Source organism: Hemiscyllium ocellatum, chromosome 20 (assembly GCF_020745735.1).
Source record: "Hemiscyllium ocellatum isolate sHemOce1 chromosome 20, sHemOce1.pat.X.cur, whole genome shotgun sequence".
Classification (NCBI taxonomy): Eukaryota; Metazoa; Chordata; class Chondrichthyes; order Orectolobiformes; family Hemiscylliidae; genus Hemiscyllium; species Hemiscyllium ocellatum.
In genome coordinates this window covers 24,991,187-25,008,828 of record NC_083420.1, presented here as the reverse complement: position 1 = coordinate 25,008,828, position 17,642 = coordinate 24,991,187, and the positions used below count along the sequence as shown (strand labels likewise).

The following is a 17,642-nucleotide window of genomic DNA, read 5'->3' as shown; positions in this document are numbered from 1 at the left end:
GATAAAAACAGTATTATTGCACAAGTGATAGAACATATGTAGTGTATACCCACATAACTAGGTGAAAGTAAGGACTACAGATGCTGGAGATTAGAATCGAGAGACTGGTGCTGGAAAATCACAGCAGGTCAAGCAGCATCCGAGGAGCAGGAGCAGAACCATTCCGGATGACAGGCTTTTGGCCAAAACGTCAATTCTCTGCTCCATGGATGCTACCTGACCTACTGGGCTTTTCCAGTGCCACACTCTCGACCTCCACGTACAACTGATTGATTACTGGAATGTGGGACTGAACCTTTACATCTCCAGTCTAATGCACTCCAAACAAATCTATTTCAGTTGAGCACAAGGCACAAGTAGATCAACTCTAGAGTTGATTGAGAGCTGGTGATGCTCTCATTGGACTCTTGTATTTCAGAATCAAGTGTGTGATGCTGGAAATGCACAGCAGGTCAGGCAGCATCTGAGGAGCAGGAGATTCGAAGTTTTGGGCAAAAGCCCTTCATCATGACCTTTCTGATGGAGGGCTTTTGCCCGAAACATTGATTCTCCGGCTCCTCGGATGCTGACAGACCTGCTGTGCTTTTCCAGCACCACACATTCTACTCTAATCTCGAGCATCTACAGTCCTTACTTTCATCCTCTTGTATTTCAGAGCCGAGTTCTAAGAAATACTGGGTTCAAATTCCATCTCCTCCAGAGGTGAGTCGTAAGATGTATGAACAATATGATTAAAAATAAATCTTCTAGAATGGAGCTCTTCACTAGTGGGCTGTTTATTTCAAGACATGGAAAGGTATAGAAGGGAAGGGTGAAAACTATTGTTGCACTGTACTGTAGATTTACAGAAAAAATCTTTTGAAATCTGAAAATCTTTTGCTGCTAATTCAACAAACTGATAGCAGTGAATACAACATGGAGACATTTCATATCAGCCATAATGTATAGAATAGAAATAACCCCTAAATCAGTTCTAAGTCAGCTACAAATGTCACAGCTATAGAAGTGATTTAGATTGATTTCAAAACTGACTCTGCTCAAAGAGCAACTTTCAATCCCTGACAGTGTAGCCAGGTAATTCATCCATACATGTGATTGCATTTCTTGTGCTCTGATTTATTATGTTTGCATGTTTGGAAACAGCTACTTCTTCATCTGGTTATCCAGCGGAATTTGGTGATAAATCCGAAAATGCAACAACACAATCTAATAGTTACCAACAATTTAAGATGCATATAAATTAACAGAAATGAGGATTTTACACTTTAGCTATGATCCAGGCTTACTAAACACCTATGCAGAACCAACAATTTTGTGTGAACAGTCCATACTTTACTCTTACAACTACCATGAACATTTAAGTGTTAGTTTTAACAAAGAAAAGTAACCGAAATATGTTGAGTAAGCTTAAGTGATTATAGGGCTGTAGGTGATAAGTTTTAGTATTTTATGTTGAGACCCACTTCAAGCAGCTCTGCATTATACAGACAAAAGTTAGCAAGTACATTAAACAGAATAAAAACCAGATCACTATTAGCTTATCCAGATTGCAGTGCTGTGCTGTGCTTTATTACTGATTCAATACTGCTTTCAATTAGGAAAGCTGTTCTCACACTTCCACATCACTCCATATTAATATTATACTAAGGAAAAGAAATGGATCATTGTTCCTTATTTCATTAGTATTAAAAGTACTTTAAGGGTGACAGAGCAAGATGAGCTGGGTTGAGGCTAGAATCATTCAATTTTGTTTTTAAAATTTAGGGAGTGTTTGCTACTTTGTGCTGCAAAACCTGGTAGTTCCACTGTTGAACTTTACAGATATGAGTGTGCATTGTTTAAGAGTGATGTACAGTCAGCAATTCATTCCTAGGAAGATTCTTTTTATATTCTGGGAAGATTAGATGATGTGATGCTAATGCACATAATAGAGTACCTTGAGGCATTTATAAATTGGTATTAAATGCTACATAGAACACTGTAATAGTGATCACACGTTTCACACTCATCGCAGGATGTCAGATTTCAGAACAAGGAGAGTTTAACTACAAGAAATGTGCATGCGCAGTTTCTCACACTAACAAGTTTGAGAGTCTATTACAACCCTGGTGTGAACCATCTGACATTTTTAAAAATCTGAGCACCTAGGTAATTTATTGACAGAATTAGGTCACTGTTGGAATATTGCATGCAATTCTAGTCTCCTTCCTATTGGAATGATGCTATGAAACTTGAAAGGGTTCAGAAAAGATTTACAAGGATGTTGCCAGGGTTGGAGGATTTGAGCTATAGATAGAGTTGACTAGACTAAGACTGTTTCCCATGGAGTGTCGGAGGCTGAGGGGTGACCTTACAGAGGTTTATAAAATCATGAGAGGCATAGATAGAATAAAGAGACAAAGTCTTTTCCCTGTACAGGGGAGTTCAGAACTAGAAGGCACAGGTTTAGGGTGAGAGAAGAAAAACTTTAAAGGGACCTATGGGGTAACTTTTTCAGGCAGAGTGTGGTATGCGTATCGAATGCAATGCCAGAGAAAGTGGTGGAGGCTGGTACAATTATAACGTTTAATAACCACCTGGATGGATATATGAATTGGAAGAGTTTAGAGGGATATGGACCAAATGCTGGCACATGGAACTAGATTAATTTAGGATATCGGATCGGCATGGACCAATGGGCCTGTTTCCATACTGTACGTTTCTGAGACTACTTTGAAATTTCTTTTTGAATAGATAGCTAAGGCACCTATATTAAATTTTCCATAATACAATGAAGCATGAGTTAAAGTTGATAATCTGAGTCTGATAAAAATAAGCTGCTCACCTGCCACCAGTTTAAGTTATTGGCTTCTCGCTTCTTGACCACAGATGGAGCAAAGATCCAAAAAAAAAATTCTTTATCAGAATTCAAATCAGCTGTGCTGCAGAATTATGTTTTAAATTACTGGTAAGGAGACACTGAACAGGGATATATCCCAGCAGTTGACTGCTCTACTGCAAGTATCACAGATCTGAAATAACCACCTTATTTCTTTTGTAACCTTCTTCTGCTGAGCATTTCCAGCATGTCATGTCCTGTTTTTGCTCCAGTAACCTCCACGTTTGCAGCCAAGGTGCATCAGACCAAAGTAAGATGGGTCAGAAAGACCGGAGATAAAACATACATTTGGTATAACAGGCTGGATTAATGCTATAAGTTCCGATTCAATGCACCAACTTGTGACAAAAGAAATACACAATGCCAAATGGAAATATTGCAACACAATTTTCAAAAGAATTCATTCACAAGATGTGGGTGTCACTGGCTAAGCCTGCATTTATTGCCCATCCTTAGTTGCCTAGGGCAGTTAAAAGTCAACCACATTGCTATGGGTGTGGAGTCAGATGTAGACCGGACAGGGTAAAGATGGCAATCTCCTTCCCTGAAGGACATTAGTGAGTCGGAAGGGTTTTTCTGACAATCAACAACTGTTTCATGATGATTAGCTTCAAATTCTAGGTTTTTATTGAATTCAAAGTCCATCTGCCATGGCAGAATTCGAACCCAGGTCTCTCGAACATAAGCTGGGTTGCTGGATTAATAGTCTATTGATAATACCACGAGGCCATTGCCTCCCCAGCAATGGCTGTTCACTTGAATTGAGGAGCAAAACCTAAACATTAAGAATTCATCATTCACGGGTGAAATCGGTGAAATTATCATCTTTGTTGCCTTCAGCTCCTTCTAGATCCTGGAAGCTAAAATTCAATCTTACATAGGCCTGGATAATTCAATCAAGGTCAGAAACTTTATTTCAAGAAAAAAAATACACAGCTACATGTGCAGGGGTTATAGAGTCATAGAGATATACAGCACAGAAACAGACCCTTCAGTCAAATGCATCTGCGCTGACCAGATATTCTAAATTAATCTAGTCCCATGTGACAGCACTTGGCCAATAACCCTTCTAAACTCTTCCTATTCATCCACCCATCCAGATACCTTTTAAATACTGCAATTGTCCCAGCTTCCACCACTTCCTCTGGCAACTCATTCGATACAAGCACCACCCTCTGTCTGAAACCCTAGCAACATCCTTGTAAATCTTATCTGAGCACTTTCAAGTTTCACATCATCCTTCCGATAGGAAGGAGACCAAAACAGCACACAAAAGTGCCTGTACAGCTACAACATGGCCTCCCAACTCGTGTACTCAATAATCTGATCAATAAAAGAAAGCATACCAAAACATCATCTTCACTATTCTATCTATCTACGGCTCCACTTTCAAGGAACTATAAACCTGCACTTCAAGGTATCTTTGTTCAGCAACACTCCCTAGGACCTTATCATTAAGTGCACAAGTTCTGCTCTTATATACCTTTTCAAAATGCAGCACTTCGCATTTATCTAAATTAAACTCCATCTGCCAATCCTCGGCCCATCTGATCAAGACACTGTTATATCCTGAGGAAACTTTTTTCACTGTCCACTATACTTCACATTTTGGTGTCATCTGCAAACTTACTAACTATACCTCCTATAGTCACATCCAAATCATTTATGTAAATAATAGTGGACCCAGCACTGATCCTTGTGGCACTCCACTGGTCACAAGCCTCCAGTCTGAAAAGTAACCCTCCCCCACCCTGCCTGCTGCCTTCGAGCCAGTTCTGTACTCAAATGGCTAGTTCTCCCTGTATTCCATGAGATTTAACCTTGCTAATCAGTCTAATCTTGTCAAAAGCCTTACTTAAATCCAGTGATGAGGCTCTGCCCTCACCATTACTTCTGCAAAAAACTCAATCAAGTACATGAAACATGATTTCCCATGCACAAAGCCATGCTGACTATCCCTAATCAGTCCTTGCCTTTTCAAATACATGTAAACCCTGTCCCTCAGGATTCCCTCCAACAATGTGGGCGGCACAGTGGTTAGCACTGCTGCCTCACAGCGCCAGAGACCCGGGTTCAATTCCCGCCTCAGGCGACTGACTGTGTGGAGTTTGCACCTTCTCCCTGTGTCTGCGTGGGTTTCCTCTGGTGCTCTGGTTTCTTCCCACAGTCCAAAAGATGTGGTCAGGTAATTTGGCCATGCTAAATTGCCCATAGTGTTAGGTTACGGGCATGGGTGAGTTGTCCTTCAGCGGGTCGGTGTGGGCTTGTTGGGCTGAAGGGCTGGTTTCCACGCTAGGATTCTAATCTAAAACTTGCCCACCACTGATGTCAGGCTCACCAGTCTATAGTTCCCTGGCTTCTCCTTACCATCTTTCTTCAAAATAGTGGTTCCAAGTTAGCCAACTTCTGGCACCTCACCTGTGACTATCAATGATACAAACATCTCAGCAAAGAGCCCAGCAATCACTTCCCCAGCTTTCCACAGAGTTCTAGGGTACACCCGATCAAGTCCTGGGGAATTATCCAGTTCTATGCATTTCAAGACAACCAGCACCACCTTTCAACATGTCACCACCTATTTCTCCACTTTTATATCTTCCATGGCTTTCTCCACAGTAAACACTGATGCAAAATACTCATTTAGTTTCTCAGAATGAACGTCTGGACCAGGACCCTTTCCAGCTGAAGTGGTCTAATCCAGGCAAGGAATCCTGCTCAGCCAGTAGTGGAGTGAATCAGCTGGAAATCACTTCACTTTGTTCGATACACTACAGTGTAGTGCAGGCCCTTCGGCCTTCGATGTTGCACCGACCTGTGGAACTAATCTAAAGCTTATCTAACCTACACTATTCCAATATCATCCATATATTGATCCAATGACTATTTAAATGTCCTTAAAAGTTGGCTTGTCCACTACTGTTGCAGGTAGGACATTCCCACGCTCTTTCTATCGAGTAAAGGAACTACCTCTGACATCTGCTCAATATCTTCATCCCTCAATTTAAAGCTATGTCCCCTCATGCTAGCCATCATCATTCGAGGAAAAAGGCTTTCACTGCCTACCCTATCTAATCCTCTGATCATCCTGTATCCCACTATTAAGTCACCTCAACCTTCTTCTCTCTAATGAAAACAGCCTCAAGTCCTTCAGCCTGTCCTCATAAGACCTTCCCTCCATACCAGGTAACATCCAATTAAATCTCCTCTGCACCCTTTCCAATGCATCCACATCTTTCCTATAATGCAGCAACCAGAACTGTACGTACTACTCCAAGTACACCCACACCAGAGTCTTGTACACCTGCAACATGACCTCATGGGTCCGAAACGCAATCTCTCTACCAATAAGAGCTAACACACTTGTACTCCTTCTTAACAACCCTATCAACCTGGGTGGCAACTTTCATGGATCTATGCATATGGACACAAATCTATCTGCTCATCCACATTACCAAGAATCTTACCATTCACCCATTAGACTTTATTCCTGTTACTCCTTCCAAAGTGAATCACCTCATACTTTTCCGCATTAAACTCCATTTGCCATCTCTCAGCCCAATTCTGCAACTTATCTACATCCCTCTATATCCTGCAACATCCTTCCACACTGTCCACAACACCACCAACTTTAGAGTCATCTGTAAATTTACATACCCATCCTTCTCCACCCTCATCCAGGTCATTTATAAAAATGCCAAACAGCAGTGGCCCCAAAACAGATCCTTGCAGTACACCACTACTAACTGAACTCCAGAATGAACATTTCCCATCAACCATTACCCTCTGCCTTCTTACAGCTAGTCAATTTCTGATCCAAACCGCTAAATCACCCTCTATCCTATGCCTCCATATTTTCAGCAGTAGCCTACTGTAGGGTACCTTATCAAAAGTTTTACTGAAATCCACATACAGCACATCAATTGCTTTACCCTCATCCACCTGTTTGGTCACCTACTCAAAGAACTCTAAGATTTGTCAGGCATGACCCACCCTTCACAAAACCGTGTTGACTATTCCTAATCAAATTATTCCTTTCTAGGTGATTATAAATCCTATCTTTAATATTCCTTTCCAAAACTTTGCCCACAACAGAAGTAAGGCTCACTGGTCTATTATTACCAGTGTTGCCTCTACTTTTCTTGAACAAGGGGAGAACATTTGCTATCCTCCAGTCTTCCAGCACTATTCCTGTAGACAATGACAATATAAAGATCAAAGCCAAAGGGTCTGCAATCTCCTCTCCAGCTTCCCAGAGACTCCGAGGATAAATCCCATCCGACCTGGGGACTTAGCTATTTTCACACTTTCCAGAATTGCTCACACCTCATGAACCTCAATCGTGTCTCGTCTAATGGCCTGTATCTCAGCACTCTCTTTGACAATTGTCTTTTTCCCTTATGAATACTCAAAAAAAATATTCATTTTGCGCCTCTTTGAAGTCCATGTGCAACTTTCCCACTACTGTCCTTGACTGGCCCTAATCTTACCCTAGTCATTCTTTTAGTCCTGACATACCTATAGAAAGCTTTAGGGTTTTCCTTCATCCTACCTGGAAAGAAGGTGAGTTGCAGCATGGCAGGTGGGATAACATGGGGCGCATGTCATGTGGTGACATGGAGTACGAGCATGCCAGCTGGTGGTGTAGCCTATCAGATAAGGTCACATCAGGGAAAACATGCCACTTAAGTGTGAGAGACGATAGGGTAGGTCAAAATGGTCAGTGAGAGTGATCAAGGGTCAGTTTCATAGTCAGCTAAGAGTCAAAGCAAGTTTTAATTCCTCTAACTTCAAGAGGAAACGGGTTAACCAGGCAAGTTAAGTAAATCAGATATAATCTCACGGAATCACAGATGTTTTACTGCATGAAAGGAGGCCATTTAGCCATCGATAGACAAGCATTGTTACATTTTGCCAATTTCCTGCTTTTTCCTATACTTTTTTTCTAATTCAAATAATCACCTTGAATGCCCCAATTAAACCTGCCTCCCCACAGTTCCAGGCAGTGCATACCATATCATAAGTACTCACTGACTGAAAATGTTTCAGTTCATCTGTGCATCTTTTGCAGGTCACTTTAGATCTAAACTTTCTTGCTCCTTTTATAAGAAGGAACATTTTCCCCCCATTTACTCTATTTAGCCCAGTCATGATTTTGAAAATCCCACTTTAAAGATCTCCCCTTAAGCAGTCTTTTCTCCAAGGGGAACAGCTCCAATTTCCTAAATCTATCCTCATAACTGGTCACTCCTCACCTTTGGAACCATTCTCCAATACATTCACATCCTCCCTGTATTGTGGCACAATACTGTGGCTGAGGCCTAACGAGCGTCTAGCTCAATTTCAACATTACCTCTTTGCTCTTGTACTCTATGCCCGTATTAACAAAGCTGAGGATAACTGCATGATTTACTTAGCGCTCTCTCTCCTGTTCTGACACTTGTAATGATCTGTCCACATCTACACCTTCTGCTCCTGCACAATCCTTAGAATTAAACCCCTTATTTTTATACTGTCTTTCATTGCTCCTCTTACTAAAGGCATCACTTCACACTCCTCCACACTGAAACACACGTGCCATCTATCTGACCATTTAACCAACTTGCCTATGCCCTTCTAAGTTTGACACTGTCCTTGCAGTTCACAATTCTTCCGGTTTTGTGTCATCTGCAAGCTTTGAAATTGCTGCACATCAATTTCATGATCATTAATATAAATTATGAAACAAGAATCTCAAGTACCAATATCTGGGCAACTCCACAACAAAACTTACCCCACCCTGAAAAACACTCTGACCATTATTGTTTCCCATAACTCAGCCGAGTTCCGATTAGGGTTACTATTGATGCTATCATTCCATGCCCCAGAACTTTCTTCACAGGTCTGTTGTGTAACACTGTTCAAACTCCTTCAGAAAGTCTAAGTATGCCACACTAATAGCAAGATTAAAAAGATAAGTTACCACTGTTTTAACCTGACGCAAGAGCACTGCTCCGAATACTTATGATTGCAAGTAAATCTGTTGGAGTATAACCTGGTGTCATGTGACTTCTGACTTTGCCCACTCCATTCCAACACAGTCACCTCCACATCATGGTTACCAAACCTTAGGGCTGCTCTACCATTAGTAAGTCACAAAGTCATAGAGACATACACCACAGAAACAGACCCTTTGATCCAACTCGGCCATGCTAACTTGATATTCTATATTAATTTAGTCCCATTTGCCAGCATTTAGCCCCTAATCATCTTAACCTTTCCTCATCATAAACACATTCATATGCCTTTTAAATGTTGTAATTGAACCAGCCATCACCACTTCCTCTGGCAGTTCATTCCATACACACATCATCTCTGTGTGAAAAAGTTGTCCCTTAGGTCACTTTTAAATCTTTCTCCTCTCATCTTAAATCTACATCCTCTTGTTTTAGAATCCCTTACCACGTGGAAAAAACATTGACTATTCACCCTATCCATGCCCATGATTTTATAAACCTCTAAGGTCACTCCTCTGCCTCTGATGCTCCAGAGAAAATACCTCCGCCTATTCAGCCTCTCCCTGTAACTCAAACTCTGGCAATATCCTTGTGAATCTTTCCTGAACTCTTTCAAGTTTCACAAAATCTTTCTGATATCGGGGAGACAAGAAATGAATGCAGTATTCCAAAAGTGGCCTAACCAATGCCCTGTACAGCTGCAACACGACCTGCCAGCGCATATATCCAATACACTAAACAAAGGCAAGCGAACCACATGTCTTCTTCACTATTCAGTCTGCCTGTGACTCAACCTTTAAGTGGAGGTACAAACCTACACTCCAAGATCTCTTTGTTCAGCATCACTCTCCTGGACCTTACCATTTAGTCTATAAGTCCGGCCCTGATTTGCTTCTCCAAAATGGAGCACCTCACATTTATCTAAATTAAACTCCATCTGCCTCAGCCCATCTATATCAAGGTGCTGCTGTACTCAGAGGTAACCTTTTTCACTGTCCACTCCACCACTACTTTTGATCTCATCTGCAAATTTATAACCAAACCCCCTATATTCAAATCCAGATTATTTCTATAAATGACAAAATGCAGTGAACCCAGAACCAATCCTTGCAGAACATCACTGGTCACAGGCCTCCAGTCCAAAAAGCAACCCTCTGTCTCCTACACTTCAAGCCAGTCTTGTACCCAGATGGCTAGTTCTCCCTGTATTTCATGCAATCTAACCTTGTTAATCAGGCTACCATGCGGGACCTTGTCGAATGCCTCACTGAAGACCATATAGGAAACGTCCACCATTCTGCCATCAATCCTCATCATCACTTAGAACATAGAACATTACAGAGCAATACAGGCCCTTCGGCCCTTGATGTTGTGCCAACCTGTGGAACCAATCTGGAGCATATCTAACTTACAATATTCCATTCTCCTTCATATGCCTATCCAAAGACCATTTAAGTGCCCTTAAAGTTGGCAAGTCTACTACTGTTTCAGGCAGTGCATTCCACACCTCTACTACAGAGTAAAGAAATTACCTGACACCTGTCCTATATTTATCACCCCTCGATTCAAAGCTATGTCCCCTTGTGCTCAGGATCACTATCTGAGGAAAAAGGCTCTCACTGTCCTACCTATTTGATCCTCTGATTATCTTATATGTCTCAATTAAGTCACCTCTCAACCTTCTCTCTAACGAAAACAGCCTGAAGTTCTTCAGCCTTTCCTTGTAAGACCTTACCTCCACACTAGGCAACATCTTAATAAACCTCCTCTGAACCCTTTCCAAAGCTTCCACATCCTTCCTATATGCGGTGACCAGAACTGTACGCAATACTCCAAGTGTGGCCGCACCAGAGTTTTGTACAGCTGCAGCAGGATCTCATGGTTCCGAAACTTGATCCCTCTACCAAAAGGTAACACACGGTATTAACGGAGTCATGATGCACAATTCCTCCAACAGCACTCGTCATGAACTCCAATCAATGGGAAATGGAATTTGAAAAAATTAAAATGCCCTTGCATTAATTAAAAACATGTCAATACTGTTTATAACAGAATTAAGATTACTAATTACCCCCGCTTCATCCTCTCTTTCAATGGGATGATAGAAATCTAATAGGGTTTGACAGCCAAGGCTGATAGTGGTATCTGTTGGAAAGTATAAAGGCTCATCTTCATGAGGCGTTATTCAAGTTAGTGAGACATGATTTCCCATGCACAAAACCATTTTAATCATCCCTAATCTGTCCTTGCCTTCCCAAATACATGTAAATCCTGTCCCTTAGAATCTCCCCCAACAATTTGCCCACCACTGAAGTCAGGCTTAACAATCTATAGTTCCCTGACTATTCCTTACCACCTGTCTAGAATAGTGGCACCACTCTAGCCAAACTCAAGTCATCCGACACCTTACTCATGGCTATCGATGATACAACTATTGCAGCAAAGGGCTCAACGATCACTTTGAGCTTCCCACAAAGTTCTATGGTACACCTGATCAGTTCAAGGGCATTTAACCAAATGTATGCATTTTAAGATGTCCAGCATCACTTCCTCTATAATAATGGATACTTTTCAAGATATTACTATTTCCCCACTCACGAGCTTTCATATCCTTCTTCACAGTAAACATTGATACAAAATACTCATTTAGTATCTCAGCCATCTCCTGCCAAACTTAAGTGGCTTTGCTGACCCTATTTACCAAAGCTATCTCATGTTCCCATTTTGCCTTCCTGATCTTCCTCTTAAGTGTACTCCTACTGCCCTTATTCTCATCTAAGGATTCACTTTATCCCTGCTGTGTACATCTGACATATGCTTCAATTTTTCTAGTCATCCAGCATTCCATACATTGATCAGCCTTGCTCTTTACACAAACAAGAACATACTGTCTCTGGAGTCGCATTCTCATTTTTCAAGGTTTTCCACTCTCCAGCCATCTTTTTACCTTTTCCATAACTATTTTAAAACTAACAGAATTTTGATCACTGGCCCCAAAATGCTCCCCCCTCCACTGACATCTCAGTCACTTTCCCTGCCTTATTTCCCAAAGAGAAGATCAAGTTTTGCTCCTTCTCTAATAGGTATATCCACACACTGAATGATAAAATTTTCTTATTCACACTTAGATTCCTCTATCCAAGCCATTAACACTATGGCAGTTGAGTCGATGTTTGGAAAGTTAAAACTCCCTACCGCTTCAACCCTATCATTCTCACAAATAACTGACATTGTGCTGCAAATTTCCTTCTCAATTTCCCACTGACTATGTGGGGACCTATAGTACAATCCTTATAAGGTGATCGCCCCTTCTTTATTTCTCAGCCTCACCCAAATAACTTCACTGGATGTGCTCCCCAGAATATCCACTCAAAATACAGCCATAATGTTATCCCTAATCAAAAACAACACTCCCTTCCTCTCTTGCAATGAAGTTCTCCCTCATCTCCCACACCTAACGGGAAGAGCAAATCAGTCTACTAAAGGTCATCTTTGCATCTTAGCAATCTACAGACCAAGAAAATAGCACAGTCTTACTGCTCTAAAACCACTGTTCCAGGATAACTTGGTACCTATGTTTTGGAGGAGAAAGTGAGGTCTGCAGATGCTGGAGTATCAGAGCTGAAAATGTGTTGCTGGAAAAGCGCAGCAGGTCAGGCAGCATCCAAGGAACAGGAAATTCGACGTTTCGGGCATAAGCCCTTCATAAGCCCTTATTTCCTGATGAAGGGCTTATGCCCGAAACGTCGAATTTCCTGTTCCTTGGATGCTGCCTGACCTGCTGCGCTTTTCCAGCAACACATTTTCAGCACCTATATTTTGTATGTTATAAGAGTTTAATCTAGAGACAAATCTCAATAAAAAATAGAAACAAAATAAAAATTCACCCCACTCACTATTGTAGTTTCGTTAAGTAAAACTGAGTATGGTTAGATTTTTTTTAAAAAAAACACAGCTGTTCCCCTGCTGTAAGCAACCCTGACATTGAGTTTTCTCCAAGGTCAGTTGTGAATTTAATTGTTTATTTGTCTTAGACCAAACTCAGATGTCCAGAAATGCGTACACGGGCAGATGACTGGTGGCGGTTTAACTTGATGGTGACCACGACTCAGGTGAGGTGAGAGAGGTTGAGGAGAGTCCTTCATGGTAACTTCAGCTGGTGTCGTCTTTGAACGCAAGCTATTGACATCACTGCACCAAAAACTAGTTTTCCAATCAACTGAGCTAATCAAGCCTGTGGTTACCTCTTCAAAAAAACTCTAGCAAGTTAGTAAAAACACAATTTTCCCTTTCTTCCTAATCAACCCATCTTTTTCAATATAACTTAATTTTATCAGAAATACGTCTCTAAGATTTCCCACCACTGAGAACTCAGCAAGTCTAGTAGCATCTGTGAAGACAGAAACAGTTAACATTGAGTCCACTATGACTGTTCTTTCGAAATGAAAGGATTTGGAAAATAGTCGATTTTATCCTGTTGACAGAGATAGAGGACTGAGTGGAATAAACAATGAGGGTGCTCAACTCAGGTTGGAGAAGCAACACATCAATTCCCAGTTAGGCACATCGCAGTCTCTAGGACTCCACATTGAGTTCACAACTCCTAAGTATGATCGCCAATCTTCACCTCATAATTCATTTCTCTCCCAGCTATGCTGCTAGAACTGCCGGGTTTCTCCAGCATTTTCTGTTTTTATCAGGCTCTGTTGATATCAGACTTATAGTTGTCCAGTTTATCCCTCCCAACATTCTTGAATAATAATAACACATTAGCTGCTCCAGTCCTCAGGAACCCCTCACATACTTTGAGAGGATTTGAAAATTAATTTTAAGGCCTCCTTCTTTGCCTCTCCTAGCAGCCTGAGATAAATTTCATCTGGGCCTGAATCAGCCTCACCCAAATAAGTTCAATGAAATAACTTCATTAAATCAATGTTAAGTCTGCTAAAACGTCCTCCAACTTAATTGCCATCTTTTCCAAGTAGATCATAGCCGTCTTTCCTGAGTTCTAGACATACACTGTTCTTTTTCATTATGAATATAATTGTACAGCAGTCATTTAAAACCTGATCTACATTTCCTGGTCCCAACCACAGTTTGTCACTTAAATCCCTCATTATCTTAGTCCTAATAGGTTTATGAAATGCATTATGGATTTTATCTGCCAGTGATTTTTCAGGTCCTCTTCGCTTACCTAGTTTTTTTTTAAAAAGTACTTCCCTGCATTTTATCTACGCCTCAACAGCTTGTTGTTCTAAGCCTTCGGTATCTACAAGTTTCCCTTTTTATCCTCATCCAATCCTGTACATTCTTCACAATCCAGTGTTCTCTGCAATTGAAGTTGCACTTCATCTTTAAGGTACGTGTTGGCCCCGCATTTCTAATATTTGAAAGACTCTGCCTGCTCCAGGGCAGATTTTCCTACAAGTAGCAGCTTCCAGCACACTTTTGCCAGATCTCATCTTGGCATATTAACATCAGCCTTTGTACCAATTCAATTCAATTGTCTGCTAGCTCATGACTAAGTAATTATCTTCAAAATGCATATCCCAAGTCAAGAGTTGAAATCAAAATTGATTTTAATTTATAGCAAAATGTGCCATCAAATATACTATTACTCCACAGTGAACACAACTGAGTAGCAGAAATTGTTTTAAGGGATTACCTTACTGGTTAAAAGAAAAGGCTATATGACAGAAAAGCACAGCAAACATTCCAATCAGTTCAATGAACAAAGGCTATACCCATACCTCATCTTGATAGCTGCCCCTATAGGCTTTCTCCAAGCCAGAGTCCAAGAAATTCAAGCTGAATTTGTTAATAGGAGGTTTGAAGAAGTATTCATCCATTAGTCTATAAATGGAGAAAACCAGATCAGATCAGAATTAATGTTAAAAAAACAAAACTCATTGACAAAAACTGGTACCTGAACATGGGAGAGGAGACGGACACGTTAGAGAGATGGACAAACTGCCACTGCCTTTTAAAAATCAAAGAAGAAACATATAACCATAAAGCACTCTGAAGTCCTTTATTGTTTCACAGACAATGAATTGCAGCTTTGCTGTTGAATGAGGGAGAAATATTGGCTCAGACACCTGAAGAACTCCACTGCTCTTTGAATAGTGCTTTGCATCTACTTGCTACAGACAAATAAGTCGTTATCATTTCATCCAAAAAAATACAGCACTCCCTCGGGGTCGGCATAGATTATGGCTTCAAGTTATTTGTAAGACCAAGGAGTTTCAGGACGTGCACTCTCAACAGACGAAGCAGGAATTACTGAATTTCCTAAAAATTCCATGAAATTCCAAGAAATGTGAAATCCTCAATTTGATTTGTTTTAAGAAGGGAGCAATCTAATTCTGACTACAATTATGAAATAGACAATTCCAACACTGCAAGCTGGCAGCATTCATGTTTGTCCAAAAATAGGGGACATGCTTTTAGAGAGGGGGAGCAAGCGAGGGTGGAGCATTAAGATAGCTGTACCTGCTGGGAAGGCAGCTCAACTGCACACATTCTGTTTTTGGAGACTTTGAAGTGTGTAATGTACCTGGAAGGCTATAATGTTAGAACTCAAGAGGAGGTTTAGAAAACTAATGAGGTAGCCAAGTTTAGCATCATGATTCAGAAGAAATCCTAGGGAATGACAAACTGGGATAGTTGCTGGCTGTGTTGGGGGAAGTCATGACGAGCTCTGAAGAAGCCAGTGAGCATTACTATCTCAGCACAACTGGAAGAGTGAGGCTTGAAAAACTCTCAAGCAGGACTTGGCAACTGAGAAGTATTTGAGCTCAGCGACAGTTCTAGCATGGTGAAGTTAGCTGCCAATTAAGAGGTTGCTTAAAGTCAAGATTGAATAAAGAGAAGAATTATGATCCCATGTGATGATTAATGAGTTTCAATAACCTGCCATTTCAGTTACATTTGAGGGGAATTGCTGAGAAATCAGAGGTCTATATTTTGATGGCACTTGCTCCTCGACATGCATCACTGTGTTTAATAAGCAGTTAATAACCATATGAACCATTTTAATTTTGAGTGTTAAAAACAAGGTATACAGAGGATCTTTAATTATCCAAAGGCCACGGGCAGGAAGTATTTCATTGAGTTAATCGAATGCTGGATGACATAGTTTAGCCACGCGTCGGGACTTTGTGATCTTGTTTGAATAATCCGAAATTCGGATAATCGAATGCCGGATAATAGAGGTTCCTCTGTACAGAACAACCACGATTATCAGAACGAGATGGGTGGGAGTACTTTGTTCGGATAACTGATCAGGTCCTCGTGGCTGCAGCAATAGCAGGAACTGGAGCCCCAGTGGCGGCGGCAATAGCAGGAACAGGGGACTCCGGTGGCGGTGGCAATAGCAGGAACAGGGGGCCCTGGTGGCGGTGGCAATAGCAGGAACACGGGTTCCCGGTGGTGGCGGCAATAGCAGGAACAGGGGCCCCGGTGGCGGCAGCAACAGCAGGAACGGGGATCCCAGTGACGGCGGCAATAGCAGGAAAAGGAGCCCCAGTGGCAGTGGCAATAGCAGGGACAGTGGCCCCGGTGGCGATGGCAATAGCAGGAACAGGGGCCCCGGGGTGGCGATGGCAATAGCAGGAACAGGGGCCCCAGTGGCGATAGCAATAGTAGGAACAGGGGCCCTGGTGGCAGCTACAATAGCAGGAACAGGGGGCCCCTTAGCGGCGGCAATAGCAGGAACAGGGGCCCTGGTGGCAGCTACAATAGCAGGAACAGGGGGCCCCTTAGCAGCAACAATAGTAAGAATAGAGGGCCCCTTGGCGACAATAGCAGGAACAGGGACCCCGGTAGCGACAGTAATAGCAAGAACAGGGTCCCATGACAATCCTGTTCCTGTTCCCACGGCCAGACCAGACCAGGCTGCTTGCTCTCACTGTGCTTTTATTTAAATTTAATAAAATTTTTACAGGACCTTGAGATCTTGTTCGGATAATCTGAAATTTGGATAACCAAGGTTGTTCTGTATATGCAACCTAGATTGTAATAACATTCTACAGTTATAAAATAAAAGTTTATTGTTGTTTGCTCAAAACTGTAGAATCTTATGGCTTTATTCTCTTAGTACATCCCCTGTACCTTTCATGTTGTCTACTTTAAGAATACACTACTGGTCTCTAGCCAAATCATATCAAATTTGACAGTCCAGTCCACCAGGCTTATAACATGCGATCAGCAACAATTGTTAAGTAGTTAGGAGTATGCAGCAAGCAATAATGGAAGAGAATGTGGTTGTAGGCTTCCCTCTGAATTCCTGATTTTGTCAATATTTACAGTGGAGAAAGACATGCAAGTTAGAGAATTTGGGAAAATAAATGGTGATGTCTTGGGGAAAAAAAAAGACCACTTTACAGAAAAGATGGTGCTGGAGGTCTAAAGGTAGATAAATCCCTGGGACCCTCATCAAGTCCACCTCAGGACATTAAGAGAAGTTGGGACCATTGCAGGGTCCTAGTGAAGCTATTTAGATCATTGACAGCCACAGGTGAGGTGCCAGAAGACCGGAGGGTGGCTAATGTAATGCCATTATTTAAGAACGGCAGCAAGGAAAAAGCCAAGGAACTACAGACGAGTGAGTCTAACATCAACTAAGTTGGAGGGAATTCAGAGGCAGAATTGACATGCATTTGGAAAGGCAAGGACTGATTAGGGATAGTCAGCATGGCTTTATGCGTGGGAAATAGTGTCTCATTAACGTGATTTGAGTTTTTTGAAGTGGTGACCAAAAGGCAGATAAG

General features: G+C 41.5%; 1 protein-coding gene across 2 annotated transcripts in view; it reads right to left on the bottom strand.

Moving 5' to 3' along the window:
* Nucleotides 1-17,642, bottom strand: part of adcy9 (adenylate cyclase 9) — a 173,005-nt gene that overhangs the window by 24,926 nt on the left and 130,437 nt on the right. For both annotated transcript variants that reach the window (XM_060840646.1, XM_060840648.1), the window contains exon 5: nt 14,622-14,724. In XM_060840646.1, the coding sequence (XP_060696629.1) occupies nt 14,622-14,724 (103 nt within the window). The remainder of the gene's footprint in view (nt 1-14,621; nt 14,725-17,642) is intronic.